Source organism: Saccopteryx leptura, chromosome 2, assembly GCF_036850995.1.
Source record: "Saccopteryx leptura isolate mSacLep1 chromosome 2, mSacLep1_pri_phased_curated, whole genome shotgun sequence".
NCBI classification, from domain to species: Eukaryota; Metazoa; Chordata; class Mammalia; order Chiroptera; family Emballonuridae; genus Saccopteryx; species Saccopteryx leptura.
The window spans coordinates 256,430,228-256,453,689 of record NC_089504.1 but is presented as its reverse complement, the minus strand read 5'-3'; the positions used below and the strand labels follow the sequence as shown (position 1 = coordinate 256,453,689).

Genomic DNA, 23,462 nt, shown 5'->3' with positions numbered 1-23,462 from the left:
TGACTGGGATTCTACTTTTCAATTCCCATCCTCAAAGGGGCGGTGACCAGGGTACCATTCCTAAACACGGACGCCCAAATCGGCCGTCAAAAAAACCCTTCACGCTTCTGCTCCAGGGCGCGTCAGATTAGTCCCAGGGTCCAGCACCTCTAACTGAGCCTGCGCCTAGTGGCGCGGCGGAGCGGGCGCATGCGCCTTGAGGCGGGGCTAGCAGAGGTGGCTTTGGCAGGAGGTCTGGGCGGTTGCAGTGTTTTGGCGCCCGGGAGCTGTGGGAGGAGCCCGCGGCCTCACCGTGGTAACCACAGCGGTGCCCCGGCCCCGCCCTGCAGGCCAGAGGACTGTCATCGCCTTTGAGGGTCTGGGGACTTGGGCCACCCTTTCCGGAAATAGCCTCCCGGGCCTCTTTCAGACAGCCCCCTCCTCCCCACGCCGCCGCAGCCGCCGCCATGCAAGGGGAGGACGCCAGATACCTCAAAAGGTGACGACTCCCCAAGGCGCGGCCCCACCGTCCTGGCCGCGGGCCCTGAAGATATTCCTAGAGGTCCTGGGGGTTGGCCTTTGGGTGCCACCGGGCAAAGCGAGAAGCTGAGGAGAGAGTTGGACCTGCGGGGCACGGAGGGAGAGGTGCACGAGGTCACGAGGTCTGCAGCCAGCGAGCCACCTGACCTGCGGGCCCCCGCGGCGCTGGCTGCATCCCCTTGTTGGGGGACAGCGGCGAAGGGCGGGAAGCACCCCTCTTCCTAGCCACCCCCGTCCCCCAATCCGCTTCTGCATTTCCCCTGGGAGAGAAGTCCCGCGGGGGCTGGAAATGCGGTCTCCCGGCGCCCCGGCTCTGTCCCCGGTTAGGGGCTCGCTGCCTGGGGTTCTGGAATGGGGAAGGGACTGAAGGGGTGGCTTTGCATGTTCCGGAGACCGCCCGAGACGGTGCTTTCCAGTCCGTTTCTGCTTTCCTCGTCAGTGTCAGCCCTGTGACTGCTCTGCGTACGGTAGCGGGTTGTAGGATCGCAATTATCAAGAGGTTTGCCCTGGAGCTTGATGTAGAACAGACCGTGATTATTTTAGTTTAAAAATATTTGTCGTATCAGTTACTCTTTAAAGAAAACGGTAAATCTGTCGAGATTATTTGTTTTACTCCTGTCAAAGATAAGATCATCTCTGATGAAAAGGATACCTCTCAGTGGACCAAGAGTTTGCAGTGATCCAGTAGAAAAACACCTTCATTAGGACGCTCCATTTTTAAAGTCCCTGTTCTGATTGGGTAAATACCCCGGGGGAAAGTCACTTGTATTCTTTTTAGACACAGTTTACTTATCTAAAAATGGGGCAAATATTACCTTATGAGAGGACCAAATATAAAAATACTTTTAAGAGATAAAGCATGTGTGCAAGGTGGTAGTAGTATTATAAGTCATAATATACTTTTACTGGATGTATTTATTCTGGTGTGGCAGGGCCCTGATATCACAGAAAGATCTTGTAATCTTTAATAGACTCTTAAAAGGGATTCAAGCAATTATATAATCAACCAATAATCAAGTCAACCAACTGCACTGTATTTGCAGGACTGATGCATCTATTGCCTGCCCGTCTCATTTTGTGTAAATACATTTGAAACCGTCAAATCACCAGGTTTTATCAGTCAAATGTTTAAAAGGAATATGCAGTCATAACTATCACTGGATTTTGCTTATATTAATCTTTTCAATATTTTTTATTGAATATTTTGTGACAGGAGAATATTAATTCTTTCAACGTTAAATATGTTTGTCCTAGAGCAAAGAGCCACTATTGCATCATTAGCTTATTTTCATGTAATGCACTTGTGCCAGAAGATAGGTTTTCTTAGGATTCTTGCACCTGTTTGGACCCTTAGGCATACTATGACATACAGCTCTCAACCTATGGTTTACTACTAAACCCATATTATCTAGAGTTCAAAAAAATAAAACCAAATGAGGCAGTGTAATGTTTTGAAGTAAGTAGGGTTAGGATCTGGAAAGGTTGAAATATGCACTTCTCAGTTTTGTCTGATTTTGACAAAATGCATAAAAAGTTTGCATTGCCTGCTCTCAGATTAGAAATATGCAGCTGACATGTAGTCATACAGACCTGATGGTTTATGATGTCTGACAGAACCTTCCATTGTAATTATTGTTTCTTTGATGATTACATATAGTCCTTTTGTAATATTTTCACTTTTATATTTTGTTTTTAGCAAGACAGTATGTTTTTAATCTAATGGATTCACTCTACATTAACTTCAGTGATTTCATTGTAGCTACCACTGACAAATCTCTAATCTCTATGTATACATATGTAATAGATTATAGAATCAAAAATTGGGTTTCATTATTTTTTACTATCCTAGCACAATTAAGGGTTTTTGTTTTTTGTTCTGCTACTAGTGTTTTGATTCTATAGCACTTAAATAGTCACCAAGTATCTAGTATATGCCTAGCATTATTTTGGTCACTGGGGAAATAATTAAATGGACAGTTCTTATCCTCACTCAGATATACACACAAGTAAATAGTTAACATTGAGTGATGTTAGCTCCACTTAAAGCTCTGCAGCTTTCCATTTAGCTTCATCCCTCGGCTCCTGTCCCACCCCCAATAATTCCATGCTTCTGCCTTTCAGAAATAACTTCTTTTAGATGCCTATATGTTTCATTGTTAGGTTCGAAATGTCCTTCCCATTGTCCAGAACTTGCTTGTTCTTCATTCAGTTAGCTCCTCATCTCTCCTATTTTAGCTTAAATTTTAGCTTATTTTTTCCAAAAAGTCATTCTGAGCCATCCTTCCCTACGTGGTATTCTGGGTCAACTAACTATACCTGCTGGGTTCCAATGATACTAATACCTTGTCTTTCCCTCATTCTTACTACTTTATTGTTATTGTTTGTTTTTCCTGCCGGTCTATAAGATTCAGAAGGATAAAGTACTGTGTATCTTACTTCCATTGTAGCCCCAGCACCCAGCACAGTGCCTGGAATATTTGTACTCATTAAATATATAGTTGTTAAATGAAATAAGAATAAGGCTACAAAGAAAAATAGACCAAATCATGTAGGACTTGTGATCTTTTGTAAAGAGTTGAGACTTATAAGAGCAAGGATTTTAAAATCCATTGAAGGATTTTAAAAGTGAATGGCATTCATTCATTCATTCATTCATTCCATAGTTACCTGAAATTCTACCATATAAAAGTTATCCATCCAAGCGATAAAAAGCAATAGATGAATGAGACATACTTTCCTTGCCTTTATGGTGCTTATAATGTAGCAGGGAATATGGACTTTAAATAGTACATTATCAGAAGTAATTATTTTAGTATATTTATAATGTGATATAAGTATATGAGAAGTATGTGGCCTTTGTGTCAAACTTTTTTTACACAGTATAATTTTCCAACATTCATCCCTGTTTTAGCATTCATGAGTTCAGTACTTCATTCCTTTTAATAGCTGAATAATAATCCATTGTGTAGATATAGATAGCATATTTTGTTTATCTGTTGCTGGTCATTTAGGCTATTTCCATCTATTGGCTGTTGTAAATAGAACTACTATAAATGTTTGGCACTAGTTTTGTTTTAAACACCTGTTTTCACTCTTTTAGTATATTTTCAATTGTTGCTGGGTCATATGCTAGTTGAAAAAATTATGGCTATTCTAATGGATGTGAAGTAATATCTTATTATGGTTTTGATTTACATTTCCCTGGTTACTAGTGACATTGAGCATCTTTTCATATGTTTCTTGGCCTTTGTCTGCTTTCTTTGGAGAAAAGTGATATTTATATTTTCTGAATATTGGACTCCTAACAGATCAATGATTTGCGCATATTTTGTCTCACATTCTGTGGATTGTGTTTTCATTCTCTTCATAGTATCCTTTCATTTGCAAAAATATTAAATTTACATTTTCTTTAGTTGCTTATCCTTTTTTAAAAAGTTTTACATGATCATTGATTTTTAAAATTCCTATCCCTCCCTCCTTTTTGTCAACCATCAACTTATTCTCTATATCTGTGAGTCTGTTTCTGTTTTGTTTTCTTTATTTGTTTTATACTTTTTGGATTTTAATTGCTGAATAGTATTCCTTTGTATAAATGTACCAAATCTTTATCCATTCATCTATTGATGGACACCTAGGTTACTTCCATATGTTGGCTACTCTACACATTGCTGCAGTGAACATAGGGGTATGTCTACTGTGTGTTTTTTTTCTTTTTCTTTAAGATAATTACCCGGAAGTCAAATTGCTGGATCATATGGCAGTTCTATTATTAAATTTTTGAGGAATCACTATTTGGTTTTCCAAAGTAGTAATTCCACCAATTTATAATCCCACCAACAATGTACAAGGGTTCCCTTTTCTCTACATTCTTGTCACCACTTGTTATTTGTTGATAGCCTGTCTGACAGGTATGAGGTGATATCTCATTGTGGTTTTGATTTGCATTTCCCTGATGATTAGTGATGTTGAGCAACTTCTTATGTGTCTGTTGGCCATCTGTTTGTCCTCTTTGGAGAAATGTCTATTCTAGTCCTCTGCCCATTTTTAAATTTAGTTTGTTTTTTGGTGGTCAGTTGTATGAGTAATGCCTTGTTGGATGTTTCATTTATGAATATCTTCTCTCTTTTAGTAGGATGTCTTTTTATTTTGTTGACAGTTTTTTTACTGTACAAAACCTTTAGGTTTAATATAGTTCCATTTCTTTACTTTTTATTTTTTGTTTCCTTTGCCTGAGAAGATATATCTAAAAAGATACTGCTAAGAGCAATGTTGAAGAGTTTATTGCCCATGTTTTCTTCTGGGAGTTTTATGAACCACTTTTTTATATGTTATTTTTGTATTTTTATGTAAGATACAAGGAAGTGGTCCGATTTTATTTTTTGCATGTATGTTTCCAGTTTTTCCAACACCACTTATTGAAGAGACTGTCTTTGCTCCATTGTATATTCTTGCCTCCTTTGTCATAGATTAATTGACCATATAAGCAAGGATTTTCTATTCTATGGGCTCTTTATTCTATTCTGTTTGATCTGTATGTCTGTTTTTGTGTCAGTGCCACATTGTTTCACTTTGTAGTATAGTTTATATCAGGGAACACGATACCATTCACTTTGTTCTTAAGATTTGTTTAGATGTTTGGGGTCTTTTTTTTTTAATTTATTTATTAAATTTAATGCAGTGACATTGATAAATCAGGGTACATATGTTGAGAGAAAACATCTCTAGATTATTTTGACATTTGATTGTGCTGTATACCCCTCCCCCAAAGCTAAATTGTCTTCTGTCACCTTCTATCTGGTTTTCTTTGTACCCCTCCCCTCCCCCAACCCCTCTCTCCTTCTTCACCCCATCCCCCCTCCCCCCACCCCTCACCGCTGTTGCCATCACATTCTTGTTCATGTCTCTGAGTCTCATTTTTATGTCCCTTCTATGTATGGATTCATATAGTTCTTAGTTTTTTTTCTGATTTACTTATTTCACTCCGTATAATGTTATCAAGGTCCATCCATGTTATTGTAAATGATCCAATGTCATCATTTCTTATGACTGAGTAGTATTCCATAGTATATATGTACCAAAGCTTTTTAATCCACTCGTCCTCTGACGGACACTTGGGCTGTTTCCAGATCTTCGCTATTGTGAACAATGCTGCCATAAACATGGGGGTGCATTTCTCCTTTTGGAGCCGTTCTATGGTGTCCTTGGGGTATATTCCTAAAAGTGGGATAGCTGGGTCAAAAGGCAGTTCGATTTTCAGTTTTTTGAGGAATCTCCATACTGTTTTCCACAGTGGCTGCACCAGTCTGCATTCCCACCAGCAGTGCAGGAGGGTTCCCTTTTCTCCACATCCTCGCCAGCACTTATTCTGTGTTGTTTTGTTGATGAGCGCCATTCTGACTGGTGTGAAGTGATATCTCATTGTGGTTTTAATTTGCATTTCTCTAATGATTAGTGATGTTGAGCATTCTTTCATATTGGCCATCTGTATGTCCTCTTTGGAGAAGTGTCTATTCATCTCTTTTGCCTATTTTTGGATTGGATTGTTTGTCTTCCTGGTGTTGAGATTTATAAGTTCTTTATAAATTTTGGTTATTAACCCCTTATCAGACGTATTGTCAAATATGTTCTCCCATTGTGTAGTTTGTCTTTTTATTCTGTTCTTGTTGTCTTTAGCTGTGCAAAAGCTTTTTAGTTTGATATAGTCCCATTTGTTTATCCTGTCTTTTATTTCACTTCCCCGTGGAGATAAATCAGCAAATATATTGCTCCGAGAGATGTCCGAGAGCTTACTGCCTATGTTTTCTTCTAAGATGCTTATGGTTTCATGGCCTACATTTAAGTCTTTTATCCATTTTGAGTTTATTTTTGTGAGTGGTGTAAGCTGGTGATCTAGTTTCATTTTTTTGCAGGTAGCTGTCCAATTTTCCCAACACCATTTGTTAAAGAGGCTGTCTTTACTCCATTGTATTTCCTTACCTCCTTTGTCAAAATCAGTTGTCCATAGAACTGTGGGTTTATTTCTGGGTTCTCTGTTCTGTTCCATTGATCTATATGCCTGTTCTTATGCCAGTACCAGGCTGTTTTGAGTACAATGGCCTTGTAGTATAACTTGATATCAGGAAGTGTGGTACCTCCCACTTTATTCTTCTTTTTTAAGATTGCTGAGGCTATTCGTGTTCTTTTTTGGTTCCATATAAATTTTTGGAATATGTGGTCTATATCTTTGAAGTATGTCATTGGTATTTAAATTGGTATTGCATTGAATTTATAGATTGCTTTGCGTAATATAGACATTTTAATGATGTTCATTCTTCCTAACCATGAGCACGGTATATGCTTCCACTTGTTTGTATCTTCCTTGATTTCTTTTATCAATGCTTTGTAATTTTCCGAGTACAAGTCTTTAGTCTCCTTGGTTAAGTTTATTCCTAGGTACTTTATTTTTTTGGTTGTAATTGTGAAGGGGATTGTTTCCTTAATTTCTCTTTCAGACTGTTCATTGTTGGTGTATAAAAATGCCTCTGATTTCTGAGTATTGATTTTATATCCTGCCACTTTGCTGAATTCATTTATCAGGTCCAGTAGCTTTTTGACTGAGACTTTAGGGTTTTCTATATACAATATCATATCATCTGCAAATAATGATAGTTTTACTTCTTCTTTTCCAACTTGAATGCCTTTTATTTCTTCTTCTTGTCTGATTGCTGTGGCTAGGACTTCCAGGACCATGTTAAATAAGAGTGGTGAAAGGGGGCACCCCTGCCTTGTTCCTGATCTTAAGGGTATTGCTTTTAATTTTTGCCCATTGAGTATGATGTTGGCTGTGGGTTTCTCTTAGATGGCTTTTATCATGTTGAGGTATGTTCCCTGTATTCCCACATTGCTGAGAGTTTTGATCATGAATGGGTGCTGGATTTTATCAAATGCTTTTTCTGCATCTATTGAAATTATCATGTGGTTTTTCTCCTTCTTTTTGTTTATGTGATGAATCACATTGATGGATTTACAAATATTGTACCAGCCTTGCCTCCCCAGAATAAATCCCACTTGATCATGGTGTATGATTTTTTCCATATATTGTTGGATCCGGTTTGCTAATATTTTGTTGAGGATTTTAGCATCTATATTCATCAGAGATATTGGCCTATAATTTTCTTTCTTTATGTTGTCTTTGCCTGGTTTTGGAATCAGAATTATGCTCGCCTCATAAAAGGAGCTTGGAAGTCTTCCTTCCTCTTGAATTTTTTGAAATAGTTTGAGAAGGATAGGAGTTAGTTCTTCTTTGAATATTTGGTAGAATTCCATTGTGAAGCCATCGGGCCCCGGACTTTTCTTTGTTGGGAGTTTTTTGATAACTGTTTCGATCTCATTTGTTGTAATCGGTCTGTTTAGGTTTTCTGATTCTTCCAGATTGATTTTTGGAGGATTGTATGTTTCAAGGAATTTGTCCATTTCATCTAGGTTGTCTAGTTTTTTGGCATACAGTTCTTCATAGTATTTTCTTACAATATTTTGTATTTCTGTTTTGTCAGTTGTTATTTCTCCCCTCTCATTTCTAATTTTATTTATTTGAGTCCTCTGTCTCTTTTTCTTGGTAAGTCTAGTTAAAGGTTCATCAATCTTGTTTACCTTTTCAAAGAACCAGCTCCTAGTTTCATTGATCCTCTGTATTGTTTCTTTAGCCTCTATGTCATTTATTTCTGCTCTGATCTTTATTATTTCCTTCCTTCTACTACATTTGGGCTTTACTTGCTCTTCTTTTTCTAGTTCTTTTAGATGCAGGGTTAAGTTGTTTATTTGAGCTTTTTCTAGCTTCTGAAAGTGTGCCTGTAGTGCTATGAACTTCCCTCTCAGCACTGCTTTCGCTGTGTCCCATAAATTTTGAGTTGTTGTATGCTCATTGTCATTCGTTTCTAGGAATTTTTTTATTTCTTCTTTGATCTCATTCTTAATCCATTCATTATTTAACAACCTGCTATTTAGTTTCCATGTGTTTGAGAATTTTTGAGCTTTTCTGTTTTGATTAATTTCTAGTTTCATGCCGTTGTGATCGGAGAAAGTGCTTGATATGATTTCAGTCTTCTTAAATTTGTTGAGAGCACTTTTGTGCCCTAACATGTGGTCTATCCTAGAGAATGTACCATGAGCACTTGAAAAGAATGTATATTCTGCTTTAGGGTGAAAGGTTCTGAAGATATCTATTAAATCGAGTTGATCTAGTGTTTCCAATAAGTCTGCTGTTTCTTTGTTAATTTTCTTTCTTGAGGATCTATCTAGTGATGTTAGTGGGGTATTGAAATCCCCTACTATTATAGTATTGCTGTTGATCTCTCCCTTTAAATCCATCAAAGTCTGCTTTATATATTTGGGTGCTCCTATATTAGGTGCATAGATATTTATAATAGTTATATCTTCCTGTTGGATTACTCCCTTTATCATTATGTAGTGGCCTTCTTTATCTCTTACTATATCCTTTGTTTTAAAGTCCAATTTGTCTGATATAAGTATTGCTACCCCAGCTTTTTTTTCATTTCCGTTTGCATGAAATGTTTTTTTCCATCCTTTTACCTTCAATCTATGTGTGTCTTTTGTTCTAAGGTGTGTCTCGTAGACAACATATGTATGGGTCCTGTTGTCTTATCCACGCAGCTACCCTATGTCTTTTGACTGGATCATTTAATCCATTTACATTTAAGGTTATTATTGATATGTAGTTGTTTATTGCCATTTTCTTCTTTAAAGGTGTATTCCTTTTTTGCTATATTCTTTTCCCACTTTGATCTGTTTACAACAGGCCCCTTAACATTTCCTGCAGCATTGGTTTGGTTGTAATGAATTCCTTGAGTTGTTTTTTGTCTGGGAAGCTTTTTATTTCTCCTTCGATTTTAAACGATAGCCTTGCTGGATAAAGTAGTCTTGGTTGTAGGTTCTTGTTCTGCATTACTTTGAATATTTCTTGCCATTCCCTTCTGGCCTCAAGTGTTTCTGTTGAGAAGTCGGATGGGGGCTCCTTTGTAGGTGATAACTTTTTTTTTCTTGCAGCTTTTAATATTTTCTCTTTATCGCTTAGCTTTGGTATTTTAATTATGATGTGTCTTGGTGTAGATTTCTTTGGGTTTCTCTTTAATGGAGTCCTCTGTGCTTCTTGGACTTGTGAGAGTTTCTCTTGCATTAATTTAGGGAAGTTTTCAGCTATGATATGATTGAACACAGTCTCTATCCCTTGTTCTTTTTCTTCTTCTTCAGGAACCCCTATGATGCGGATGTTATTTCTCTTCATGTTGTCACAGAGCTCTCTAAGAGTTTCCTCTGACTTTTTGAGTCTCTTTTCTCTTTTCTTCTCTGCTTTCATGCCTTCATTCCAGTTGTCCTCTAACTCGCTGATTCGATCCTCTGCTCTATCTATTCTGTTTTTAATTCCTTCCATTGTGGTCTTTATTTCTGATATTGTATTTTTCATCTCCGACTGATTCTTTTTTATACTTGCTATTTCTTTATTTAGGTGTTCATAATGACCATCCATTGTTGTTCTAAGATCCCTAAGCATCCTTACAATCATTATTTTGAACTCCGCATCTGGAAGTTTGATTATTTCCATATCACTCTGTTCATCTCTTGAAGGTGTCTTGTGGTTTCATTTGGATTGCACTTCTTTGTCTTCTCATCATCTGTTTTTGGGTGTTTTATTTGTAGAGTTGGTTGAGTCTAGGCTTGGTTTTGTCTCCAGTTTTCAGTTATATTATTTCTAGGTCTTCTTGGGTTGGTATCAGCTGTTATCTGTAATCCACTTTCGGATTTGGGCAGCTTTGAAGTCTTGATTTGTTTGTTTTCTTAACAGGTGATAGTCTTGTTTACTGATCTCAGCAGGGGGCTTCCTTGAAACTGTATCCAGGAATGGGATGGGTGTAACCTGAGACTCTGAAGGCCTCTTTAGCCAGCTAATCTCACTTGGGGCAGGGTGTTTTCTCAGCTTCACTAGGGGGAGGTGTATCTCAGATTTCCATGGAGACCTGAGTTACTGCCCCTCCTCCCCACTTCTTGTTTTCAGCTGTGTCTTGTTGCACTGATTGGAGCTGGATAGATGTCCGGAGATCTCTGATCTGGAAGCACTTCAGCTCTGTTTTGTGAAAGGTTCAGTCCCTCCCCCAGCTATGGCCGCCTCCAGCACGGATAAGTCAGCTTTTTTAGTTCGTTTCCTGCATTCCTTAGCCCCTCACAGTCTGTCCCTCTCCCTGTCCTTTCCACTTGGGAGATAAGCTGGTCTTTTCAACACACCTCGCTCCCTGGTCGCCAGGCAAGTGGCTGTGAGCAGTAGTTTCTGCTCTTTTCCCTGTGTGAGATCCCCTCTGGGCTCTCAGCCTCACCTCCCCCCCCCCCTCCGTTCCTGTAAGCAGAGGAGATTCAGGCGCTCCCTACCAGGATTGTTGTGGCTTCTTCTTTGCTCCTTGGTTTTTGAGAGCTGTTCTTGCAGTTCAGAGTTGGTTTTTCATGCTGATTTTTCCTAAATTGATTTTTATTCCAGTTTGGTGGTGAGAGCTGGGCGTCTGTGCGTCCGCCTACTCTGCTGCCATCTTTTTCCCCCCACATTAGGCCTAGATGTTTGGGGTCTTTGTGGTTCCATATAACTTTTAGAATTACATGTTCTAATTCTGAGAAGCATACCATTGGTATTTTAGTAGGGATTGCATTAATCTGTATATTGCTTTAAGTAGTAAAGACATTTTAACAATATTAATCCTTTTAATAAATGAGCAAGATATAGCTTTCCATTTTTTGTATCTTCAGTTCTTTGCTTCAGTGCCTTATGTTTTTATGGTAAAGATCTTTCACCTTGTTGGTTAAATTTAATCCTAGGCATTTTATGCTTTTTGATGCCCTTATGAATGGGATTGTTTTCTTAATTTTACCTTCTGATGGTTTGTTATTGGTATATATAAATGCAGTAGATTTCTGTATATTAATTCTATGTCCAATTTTACCGAATTCATTTATTAGTGTTAATAGTTTTTTCGGGGGGAGGGTCTTTAGGGTTTTAATTGCTTTTGATGTCATTATATAAGAAGCCATTGCCAAATCCAAGGTCATGAAATTTTTCCCTTATGTTTTTTTCTAAGAGTTTTTTGGTTTAGATCTTAAATTTATGACTTTGATCAATTTTGAGTTAATTATGTGGCGTGCAGTAAGGGTCCAGTTTTATTCTTTTACATGTCCAATGTCTCAGCACATTTGTTAAAGAAATTGTTCTTTTTCCCAATGAAAGGACCACTCTTGTTGAATCAATTGACTTTATATATGTCAGGGCTTCTTGCGCTCAGTTCTATTCCACTGATCTGGATATCTGTCTTTCTGCCAGTATGCCACTGTTTTGAGTGCTATAGCCTTATAGTACATTTTGAAATCGGGAAATGTGAGCCTTCCAACCTTGTTGTTCTTTTTCAAGATTGTTTTGCTTACTCAGGGTCCCTTGTGTTTCCGCATGAATTTTATGGTCTCCTTTCCATTTCTGCAAAAAAGGCTTTGAGAATTTGACAGGTTATATTGAATCTTCACATCCCATTTGGGAATGTTGGCTATCTTAACCGTAAATCTGATTTAAATGCATGTGTTAAACCAGCCCACATGTCTTTGGAACTAGAACCTAGACAAAAACCATGGACACTGTATGAGTTTTTTATCTATGCTTGGTTTTTTTGTTTGTTTGTTTGTTTTTAACATTATAGGAAAGTTAAAGGAGGAAATATTGATGTGCATCCATCAGAAAAAGCACTCATTGTTCAGTATGAAGTGGAAGCTACCATTCTTGGAGAAATGGGGGATCCCATGTTGGGAGAAAGAAAAGAATGTCAAAAAATGTAAGTTTTCTTTATTTGTGTACATTTTGAAAGTAGCGAACTTTATACAAACTTGATAGAAATCTGATATTATTTAAATCAGCATAGATGATGTTTATGGCGTTCTTCTAGTCATACTGTTACTAGAGCAAGCCTGGGTTCGAGTTGCCCATTGCTGCAAAGCCAATCACAGAGACAGGATCTGGGTGGTATAAGAGTGTCTTTAATCAAATTGTCAGCAACCTGAGAAGGCAAGGGGCTCACTGTATCCAAAGCCTGCCTCAACAGTCTCGGCTGACTGGCCGGTTTATATATCTTTTGGGAGGTTAGTAATTGATTAGAGAGCATGTATTGAGTACGGAAGATGGGAGTCTGATTAGCAGGAATGCCCTCCTGGACTGTCCTTCTGACACTGGCCCAGGTCTGTCTGGCATCCTTGATGTTGCTCCAGAACGGCTGGGATCCAGCGTTTCTGCAAGAGGACTTTCTGCAAGAGGACTCCCTGTATTTCTTAGACAACACAGTAAAGGTTAGGGTTTGTCAGCTAAGCTTCTAGTTACCTCCGGTGCCTTAACACCTTACAGGAAATTCTGTGACTGAGACTTTACAAGAAATTATTGTAATTTAACCCCTTACAATACTTCATTTTAATGAAACAGAGACAACATTAAACTATAAATACAGTATATTTATTTCAGAAATCATGTCTATGTAAACATAATGGCAACCTACTAAAAAATGCTTATTCTTATTTATCCCTTTTAGTAAATGTGTATAATAGAATTTAAGCTATAATAGAATATAAGCTACAACTGGTAAAATCAATTATAAAAGATATGTGTATGTGGGACTTTTTAGCTTAATTTATGAAATGAAATTTGTATTTTCAGGGGTCCTGTGTTCTTTCCTCTTCCCTGGAATTGCAGAAATTGATATGATTTCCAAAACTCCAAATAGGGCATGCACCTTGAATTCATCCCTTAAAAATCTAGTCCTCTGGAAGATATATTATAAATAGGAAGCATTTTCTGACTCAATGAATTGAGCTTAGATCTTCCAATATTGTACAAATTTTCCTTCCTGCATTTGTAATACTTTGAGGACCCCCTTGGGAACTTGCCTCTCTCCTTGTCTGTGGTTGTGCTGGTCACAATCTTGCTTTCCTTCCATAGTTTTGTGGAAGTAAAGAAGGTCTCAGATCACCTAGTGTTCTCACCCAGCATTCTTCCCTCCATAAAAACTTTGGTTTGGGAAGTAGTTAAAAAGAATTTTAACCATTTGAAAACAATTTTAGTGTGTGTTGGTGGCATTAAGTGTGATAGTATTTAGCGCAATGAAAAGCACTGTATTTTATTCCAAAAAGCAGTGGTTCTCAGGTGGTTCTGAATGCCACCCACCCCCTGCCAGCTGACCTTTGGAAATACCTGGAGACATTTGGTTGTCATAACTAGAAGGGAATTTAATAGCTAGAGGCCAGGGTGCTACTAAAGATACCATAGTGTACAACAAGATAGTCATCTACAAACAACGCAGTATTTAGTCCAAAATTTTAATAGTGCTGCCATTGGGAAACTTTGGTGTATAGCAGCTGAAAAAGAGAAGCTATTTAGTGTCTTTATTAATATCCCTAATTTTTCTTCTTCTTGGGTTAGAAGAAGACTAAATCGCACAGAAAATTCATGAAAAATAACTAAGTCCTTGGATAATCCACTTGTTTGCAGAGAAATACACTTGCATACACCTATACACTATAGGCCCTAACTCACAGGCTCACACACCTGCGTGTTTATGATTGCTTCCTAAGTTTTGTACGTTTTGAGAACAAGTGAAAACTCTCTGGAGATCTTATTGACTGCCAATGGAAAGCTAGCAGAGCAGGGTCTTTGCCTTTAGAACCTCATACATCCCCCTTTCATGAGAGAAATTTAATTTTCACTTCTTGAGAATGTAGTCAGTAACTTTATTCAAGTAGAATTAAATGAGAACACTGTTAGTGTCCTTCTAGACAAGGGATACATTCACTAGAGAGTCAGCCAGCTGGAAAGAGTGTCTGCCCACTGTGGCTGGAGTAAGTGGGTTTAAACATTAGCTGGGAGAAATCCCAGGACCTCAATTTAGGGACACTCAGCCCTGGCTGCACACGATCCGGAGAGGAAGCATACTGTGGGACCAAAAGGAGAATGTGGCTTGTTGATAGTTCAAGAGGTTTTATTGATGGCAGCAGCTGGGGACACTCGTATAGCTTGAGACAGTTATGAAGTGAAACCGCCTTTCAATTTGGGTACTCAGTGCTGTGGCCCAGGTCAGGAAGACTTGCATTTCATTCTTCTTTATTGGGCAAAGGAATGTACAAGCCCATTTTCAGCAGAACCTCAGTTTCTGAAGATTTCTTTATGAGAAATTGATGGTTATAAGTCCAAATATAACATGGGTATTTTTCTTGAGAGGTTTAGTGTTTTTAACAGGCTTGAGACTATTGCAAGGGTTCTAGATGCAAACATTAGAAGCTACTGTAGCAAATTTAGTCATAAAAGGAATTTGTTAAAAGGCTGTTAGGTAGTTTATGGACCAGACATGGGGATGACTGTAGAGCTGTGAATAATTTCTAAATCACTCTACTGGATTTATTTCAGGAGAGATCACCTACATCTAGATGATAATTTCACAGGTGCTTACTACAGGTCATTTTTCTGAGACCTCTGTCCCTGCTGCCTCTAACACCTGATGTCTCTCCAAATATTGGCCATCTTTATCAAGCAGTATTTATGCAGTGGCCACTCTCTTATGTTTCTCTTTTTGAATATAAACTTTGCATGAACATTTATTTCTGCTTGAGTCTTCACCCTCAACCTAATTTTATGTTTTCATAGCTTTCCTGGGTGCCAAGAATTTACGTAAACAGGCAATTGTTTCCAGACCAAACAACCTTTTTTTATGTAGCTTCCAGTGAATCTCCTGGACTATTTAAAAAAGGAGAGAAAAGCTGGTTTATTATTTTTTTTAATGTACTAGTAAGTATAAAAAGATCCTCAGTATTCCTCATATAGGTCTCAGAATGCGTCTGCTTTTTTTCTTCTTCCTTCTACTTAATTTCCACGAGAAAAACTGAATCCTGAAATAATTTTATGTTTATCCCTAACAGAAAAATATGAGTGAGTGTGGTCAAAAAGTGATTCTTCTTTGGCCCTGGTTGGCAAACTGCGGCTCGCGAGTCACATGAGGCTTTTTGGCCCCCTAAGTGTGGCTCTTCCACAAAATACCACGTGCTGATGCTACCTCGATAAGGAATGTACCTCCCTATATAGTTTAAGTTTAAAAATTTGGTTCTCAAAAGAAATTTCAGTTGTTGTACTGTTGATATTTGGCTCTGTTGACTAATGAGTTTACCGACCACTGCTCTATGGCAATCGGAATTCTCACATCCAGTGATTAAAGACTTTATATGTATTACATTAGAAAGACTTTTAAAGTGAGATCTTTGAATGTGCTGTTCTGCCTAAAAGAGTCAGATGTAGGTTTTATGTCCCTTTTATTCCTTCATTTGTCCAGCTCACAAGAAATCATTGCTTTGCATTGTTCTAAGCCTAATTACATCTACATTTTTATCATATTTTACTAAAAGAGTCTAGGTAGGGAACATTTAAATGCTTTATAAATTATTTAAAGAAGTATTGTTTTAAGTTATTACTTATTTTAGTAACAGCTGAGTTGAGAAATTCTGATATGCTTGCAGCATTCGTCTTAAGAGTCTCAATGCCAACACAGATATAACCTCCCTGGCACGGAAGGTGGTTGAAGAGTGCAAACTCATTCATCCCTCAAAACTAAGTGAGGTAGAGCAGCTGTTGTACTATCTACAGAACCGCCGTGATTCCTCGTCAGGGAGAGGTGAGTGGAGACTTCTGACTCTGGAGTGCAGAACCAGACTTGTCTGACTGTACTGTGTGCTTTAGAGCAGTGGTCCCCAACCTTTTTTGGGCCACGGACCAGTTTCATGTCAGAAAATATTTTCATGGACCAGCCTTTAGACTGGGATGGATAAATGCACAAAATAAAATTATACGACTAGCGTAAAAACTGTGGTATTTTTAAATATAATTGTCGAACTTATGAGACAAGCGTCAAGAGTGAGTCTTAGACTGATGTAACAGAGGGAATCTGATCATTTTTTAAAAATAAAACATTGTTCAGACTTAAATATAAATAAAATGGAAATAATGTAAGTTATTTATTCTTTCTCTGCGGACCGGTACCAAATGGCCCACGGACCGGTACCGGTCCACGGCCCAGGGGTTGGGGACCACTGCTTTCGAGAAATGGTGAGAGTTTTTTGATTTGTTACTTGTTTTTGCCAATGCTGTGACTAAGTAAATAAAGAATTGACAAACATATTCATTTTCTACATGTTGGGCTTTATGTTAGAGGGTTCTACACAAAATGATGCTTCTATTTTATACAGTTTGTGTGTGCATGTGCACATATACTGAAATAAGGAATAAAAGCAAATATCTGTCATATTGATTCTAGAATAATAAAGGAGAGAAACCCCTTTAATTTCTGCCCTAATTTAGGGCAGAAACCCAATTCTCTCTACTCCAACTAGATTTATATTTTCTAAATTTCTTATTGACATTTAGTTTATTATTTGAATGGATGACTTAAATATTTAAATGTTAAAATATGTGTCATGTGCTTTTAGACTATCCTAAAGATGTTTTCTGAATCTTAGGAAAATACGACCTTTCATTCCTCAGCGTCTCTATCGCTGACATTCTTCTATCAATTCCCTTATAAAACAACTAAGACATTAAAATTTAGAGCTAAGCTGCTCATTATTTATAGAAGACATTTTCAAATAATCTATACCAAAAATGAAACAAAATAAAAACACAGGCATATAATGCAAAGTCAGGCTTCTCATATACTAACCATTATTGAATGGTTAGTACATTTCATAGTACTAAGTTTACATAGCTGTCTTTCACCATGGGTGAATTCCAAAATATGGTGCCCTGGAAATAATTTATAAATGTTTAAGTTTTAAATGTAGTAAGTCAAAAAAGCCTGGCCTGTGGCAGTGCAGCAGACAGAGCATCAGCCTGGAACACTAAAGTTGCAGGTTCAAAACCCTGGGCTTGCCTGACCAGGCAGTGGCGCAGTGGATAGAGCATCGGACTGGGATGCAGAGGACCCAGGTTTGAGACCCTGAGGTCGCCAGCTTGAGCACGGGCTCATCTGATTTGAGTAAAAGCTCACCAGCTTGGACCCAAGGTCGCTGGCTCAAGCAAGGGGTTACTCGGTCTGCTGAAGGCCCACAATCAAGGCACATATGAGAAAGCGATCAATGAACAACTAAGGTGTCGCAATGAAAAACTGATGATCGATGCTTCTCATCTCTCTCTGTTCCTGTCTGTCTGTCCCTATCTATCCCTCTCTCTCTGACTCTCTCTGTAAAAAAACAAACAAAAAAAAACAACAACAAAACTACTGGGCTTGCCCGGTCAAGGCACATATGACAAGTGATCAATGAACAACTAAAGTCAAGCAACTATGAGTTGATATTTCTTTTTCCTCCCTCCCTCTTCTCTCTCTGTAAATCAATAAATAAAATATTTTTTTGAAAGCTAAGCCTTAAAAATAGTCAGAAAAATGAAATAGAAAATTTGTTTAAACTTTTTCAAGTTAGCCTTTCCTCTCCATCTACAGCAAATAAAATGCTTTGTGCCTAGTGTATGCTTTTATTAGCCCTAGATACAGTTACTAACTCACATTATAAGATTAATAGGCCCCTGGCCAGTTGGCTCAGCAGTAGAGTGTCAGCCCGGCTTGAGGAAGTCCCAGGTTCGATTCCTGGTCAGGACACACAGGAGATGCGTCCATCTACCTCTCCACCCTTCCCCTTCACCTTTCTCTCTGTCTCTCTCTTCCCCTCCCACAGCCAAGGCTCCATTGGAGAAAAGTTGGCCCGGGCACTGAGGATGGCTCCATGGCCTCCACCTCAGGCACTAGAATGGCTCCGGTTGCAGCGGAGCAATGCCCAGATGGGCAGAGCATCGCCTCCTGGTGGGCATGCCGGGTGGATCCCGGTCAGGCACATGTGGGGAATCTGTCTGACTGCCTCCCCACTTCTAACTTCCGGAGGGGGGGAGGGGAGATCAATAGGTATTTGTTGAGTAAATTGAATGACTGTGGTCTTATTTGAGCATTTTAAACTTGGTTGCTTCCAACTTCATAGCTGGCACACAGTATATACTTGTTAATTATCAATAATAAGTGCTATAAGGAAAATATCAGGATAAATTTTTATCAAGTATTTTATATTACTATTCTTACTAAGATGTCTATAAGATGATAGATAACATCTCCTATAACTTAAATTCAGTTCAAAGTGAGCAAAGTAAATCCTATCCTAAAGATGTATGTACTTATTGTGGGTGGTACAATATGGTTAAAGTTCATCTTTACTAAGACCAAATTAATATAATTCTGATGGCATTTATAAAAAAAAATCTTCAAACTAGAGAATAGCTTTTCACTGAGTTTTTAGGGTAAATCAGTCTTCTGACTCCTTCCTTAGAAATTAGGGGAATATGAGGAAATTTTTCATATCATATATGGATAAATTAGTTCAAATCAATATATTTATATAGACATTAATATGTAAAGATATATGAAATGCTGTACTATATTAAATATATATGTATTTTAAAAAACTATTTTTTCTTAATTTTTTTACTTGGTATTCACTATTTCAGAGCCAGAAATATTGTCCTAAAAGTGATTGAAACAAATAATAGGTATATAATTCTTTACCTTAAGCAATATTTTTTTAATTAAAATTAGTCATAATAAATTATTTATCTGAGGCAAACTCTAGCTCTTGAGAAACATAATTTTATCTAGAATGGCCACTGTTCTCTGAAAAACAGTCAGGGCTGTTTTCTATTCTATGTAAACCATATTTGCTAATCCCAGAATCAAAACTTGGTACTACTCAGACTTATTCTAATGTACATGGTTTGCTCAGGTTAACCCAGGTTAAAGCATTTTTGATAATTTTTTGTTAGAAAATGAAATTCTGCTATGAATCAAATGAGTATAACGAATGGCTCGTGTTCAGCCATTAAATGGGTACCTTTGGATACCCATTTAATTTACTTGGAAATAATGAGGATTAACACAAATATTAGATATTTGCCTTTTAATTTATGATCCCAGCCCTGGCCGGTTGACTCAGCCGTAGAACATCGACCCAGCATGTGGAAGTCCCAGGTTCGATTCCCAACCAGGACACACAGGAGAAGCATCCATCTGCTTCTCCACCCTTCCCCCTCTCCTTCCTCTCTATCTCTCTCTTCCCCTTCCGCAGCCAAGGCTCCATTGGAGCAAAGTTGGCCCCGGCACTAAGGACGGCTCCATGGCCTCTGCCTCAGGCACTAGAATGGCTCCGGCTGCAGTGGAGCAATGCCCCAGATGGGCAGAGCATCACCCCCTGGTGGGCATGCCAGGTGGATCCTGGTCAGGTGCATGCAGGAGTCTGTCTCTCTGCCTCCCCCTAAACCCTTCTCACTTTGGAAAAATACAAAAAAAAAAAAATGTATGATTCCAATTTTACTTGTTTAAAAGAATTAGTTAGCAAATGTTCTTTGGTTTAGTTTTTGACTTTAGCAAAGTCGTTTCTCTTTTTCTTTGTTAATTTTATTTTAGTTTTAATATTACTTAACTCGTTTATTTATTTATTGCCTTATTCATTTTCTTATTCCCACCTTAAATGTGAATTAGGAGGGGAAAGAGAAAGCTTGGACTGTTTTGTGTCTTGGTGGGAAGTCTGGCTATTTATCCAAAATGTTAGCCAAGGAGGAAGTTAAAATTACTGCTGATAACTTTGGGATTATTTGTTTATTTTATTTATTTATACTCTTAGTATATCTTCAGTAGAACAGGTAGATTATAGATGAACAATTTTTTTGTACATTGGAAAAAAGATTATTTCATAAACTCTTCAGTCTTGAGATCCCCAGCTTAGCTAGAGTTAATCAACTGCTGAAAATAAAACTTACTCAGAAATGCTAAAAACCTGGTTCTTATCATTTTTTAAAAATATTTTTTTACAGAAAAAAAAGAAAAATCAAGCAAGCCTAAAGATCCACCTCCTTTTGAAGGAATGGAGGTAAGAATGTATTCTGATCTAATAGAAATCTGATTGTAAGGTATTGCCTTTTACCATCAATAATTTATACAATTACATTAAACAGATGTATAATTTATCTTTTTTAAAATTGTATTTATTCATTTTAGAGAGGTGGGAGAGAGAGTAGGGCAAGGGGAGAAACAGGAAGCATCAACTCCCATATGTATCTTGACCAGGGAAGCCAGGGCTTTGAACTGGCAACCTCAGTGTTCCAGGTCAATGCTTTATCCACTGCGCTACCACAGGTCAGGCCAGATGTGTAATTTTAAAAAGTGATTGAACTTAAAAATATCTGAAAAGTTAGAAAATCAGTATTTAATTGGTAAAGGCAAAAATTATTGGGTATGTTTTTTAGGCAATTTATTTTGATAGGAAAATAAGTTTTGAAATGTTTTACATATTCTTATTGCAGTATGTGTTGAAATACTAAATTTATTGCAGTGATACAAATTACTTTGCAGTACATTTAAAATATTTTATAATTGATAGACCAGTTTTAGAGTTTGTATATATCCCGTTTTATCATGTGTTTTATAATTACTTTTGTATTGGAGTCCTAGCACCCAAAGATCTCAATTCCCCCCTCTACAGAAAGATGGCTAGTCTAGTATGAGTCCTTTGAAAACTTGTCTATTATTATAAAAGACAATATATGGATCACAAAATATCATTCTTCTATCAAGCATTATTGTTCTTTTGGAGTACCTTCTTCCTCTGCTTTTGTTTCAGATTGATGAAGTTGCAAACATCAATGACATGGATGAATACATTGAGTTATTATATGAAGATATTCCTGATAAGGTTCGGGGTTCTGCTTTGATCCTGCAACTTGCTCGAAATCCTGATAACTTGGAAGAACTTCTATTAAATGGTAACTTACATTTATAAAGATTAAAATCAGAAAAATTGTTATGAAATATGATTTTTAAATTTACTATATTAGAAGAGTAAGCTAAAATTATTTATGCTACACTTAAGAGTGCACTTATTTTCCAGCTTTTTGTTACCTTCTTATTCATATTTTTAACATGCAAATGTAACATTTAAGTATTCCCTGGAGAATTCAAAAATCATTTAATTTAAATAAGGGAAATAAAGCATGAATGGTACTATTTCTTTTCTTTCTTCTACACTGGAACACTTTTTTATTCTTTCAATTAAGATGCAATATGAAGCTTTTGACATTTGTACACATTTCAGCCTGAAGGACCCTTTTTAGTGTCTCTCATAGGGAAGGTCTGCTATCAATAAAAATCTTTTAAATTTTTGTTCACTTAGGAATGACTTAATTTTTCCTTGTAGTTTAAAGGATAGTTTTGATAGATAAAGAATAGTTGGTTGATTGTCTTTTAAAAAAAAAAAAAACAACTCACTTTGAGTATGTTGTCCCACTGCCTTCATGTCTTCATGATTCCTGATGTGAAATCTGCTGTTAATCTTATTGAGGCTCCTGTGTACATGTTGAGTTGCTTTTTTCTTACTGCTTTTAACATTTTCTTTGTCTTTTGTCAATTTTACTATAATGTGTTAGGTGATATCTTTGAATTTATCTTGCTTGGATTTTGTGGAACTTTTTGGATGTGCAGAATAATGTTTTCAGCAAACTTGGGAAGTGTTTAGCTATTATTTCTTAAATATTCATTTTGCTTTATTCCTTTCTCCTCTTGGAACTCCATTTTGTTTATGTTAGCTAGCTTGTTGCTATCCCCTTGGTCTTTGAGGCTCTGTTTATTTCTTTTTCATTCTTTTTCTTTCTGTTCCTAAGACTAGATAATCTTAATTGACCTGCCTTACATTTGTTGAATCTTTTTCTAGTTCACATTGCTCTTATGATTTCTAATGAATTTTTCATTTCAGATATTGCATTTTGTAATGGTAGAATTTCTACTTGGTTCACTTTTTAAAATAATTTCTATCTCTCTATTATATTCTTTGGTGAGACATCAGTCACCTACCTTCTCATACTTTTCTTTAATTCTTTCAGTATGTTTTCCTTTAGTTCTTTGATTATATTTTCAATAGTTGATTTTAAATCTCTGTCTTGAAAGTTCAACATCTGAGCTTCCTCCAATAGTTTCCAATGACTACTGTATTTTCCTAACAATGGGACATGCTGTCTGTCCTGTTTCATTGCGTGTCTTGTTTTTTTTTTTTTTTAATGTTGTTTTGAAATAATATGGAAACTGGAAATCTGATCCCCACTCCCTCCTGGGCTGGCTTTCTTTCTTTCTTTCTTTCTTTCTTTCTTTCTTTCTTTCTTTATTTATTTATTTATTTTTGTGTTTTTGTGAAGTGAGAAACGGAGAGGCAGAGAGACAGAATCCCGCATGTGCCCTACCAGGATCCACTCGGCATGCCCACTAGGGGGAGATACTCTGCCCATCTGGGACGTTGTTGCATGTTGCAACCAGAGCCATTTTAGCGCCTAGGGTGGAGGCCATGGAGCCATCCTCAGCACCTGGGCCAACTTTGCTCCAGTAGAGCCTTGGCTTTGGGAGGGGAAATAAGAGATAGAGAAAAAGGAGAGGGTAAAGGGTGAAGAAGCAGATGGGCACTTCTTCTGTGTGCCCTGGTTGGAAATCGAACCTGGGACTTCCACACACTGGGTGGACACTCTACCACTGAGCCAACTGTGGTGGGCCCTGGGTTTATTTTTGCTGTTCATTTGTTGAAGGAGTTTACTGGATTATTTCTGTACAGTCTGTGTTCTTTGTGCAGTCACTGAATCCTCTGCTCAGTTAGTTTAGTGGTAGCTAGTGATTGGATAAAGATTTCCTTAATGCCTGGCCCTAAGTGTTCGAGCCTTTGCTGAGGGGTTCCTCTTGCACACATGCACACGTGTGTGAATGTGTGTGTGTGTGTGTGTGTGTGTGTGTGTGTGTGTGTGTTGGAGCGTGTCTTCAATGCTCAGGCAGGTCGTA

At 37.6% G+C, this 23,462-nt stretch overlaps 1 protein-coding gene across 3 annotated transcripts in view; it reads left to right on the top strand.

Moving 5' to 3' along the window:
• Window positions 1–209: 209 nt before the first annotated feature.
• Window positions 210–23,462, top strand: part of KIFAP3 (kinesin associated protein 3) — a 135,933-nt gene continuing 112,680 nt past the window's right edge. For 2 of the 3 annotated variants that reach the window (XM_066371465.1, XM_066371466.1), the window contains exons 1-5: window positions 210–478; window positions 12,240–12,371; window positions 16,084–16,238; window positions 20,465–20,520; window positions 21,271–21,412. In XM_066371465.1, the coding sequence (XP_066227562.1) occupies window positions 447–478; window positions 12,240–12,371; window positions 16,084–16,238; window positions 20,465–20,520; window positions 21,271–21,412 (517 nt within the window). In that variant the 5' untranslated portion in view covers window positions 210–446. Of the gene's footprint in view, window positions 479–622; window positions 642–12,239; window positions 12,372–16,083; window positions 16,239–20,464; window positions 20,521–21,270; window positions 21,413–23,462 lie in introns of those variants that run through there. The other variant, XM_066371467.1, reaches the window with a different exon arrangement.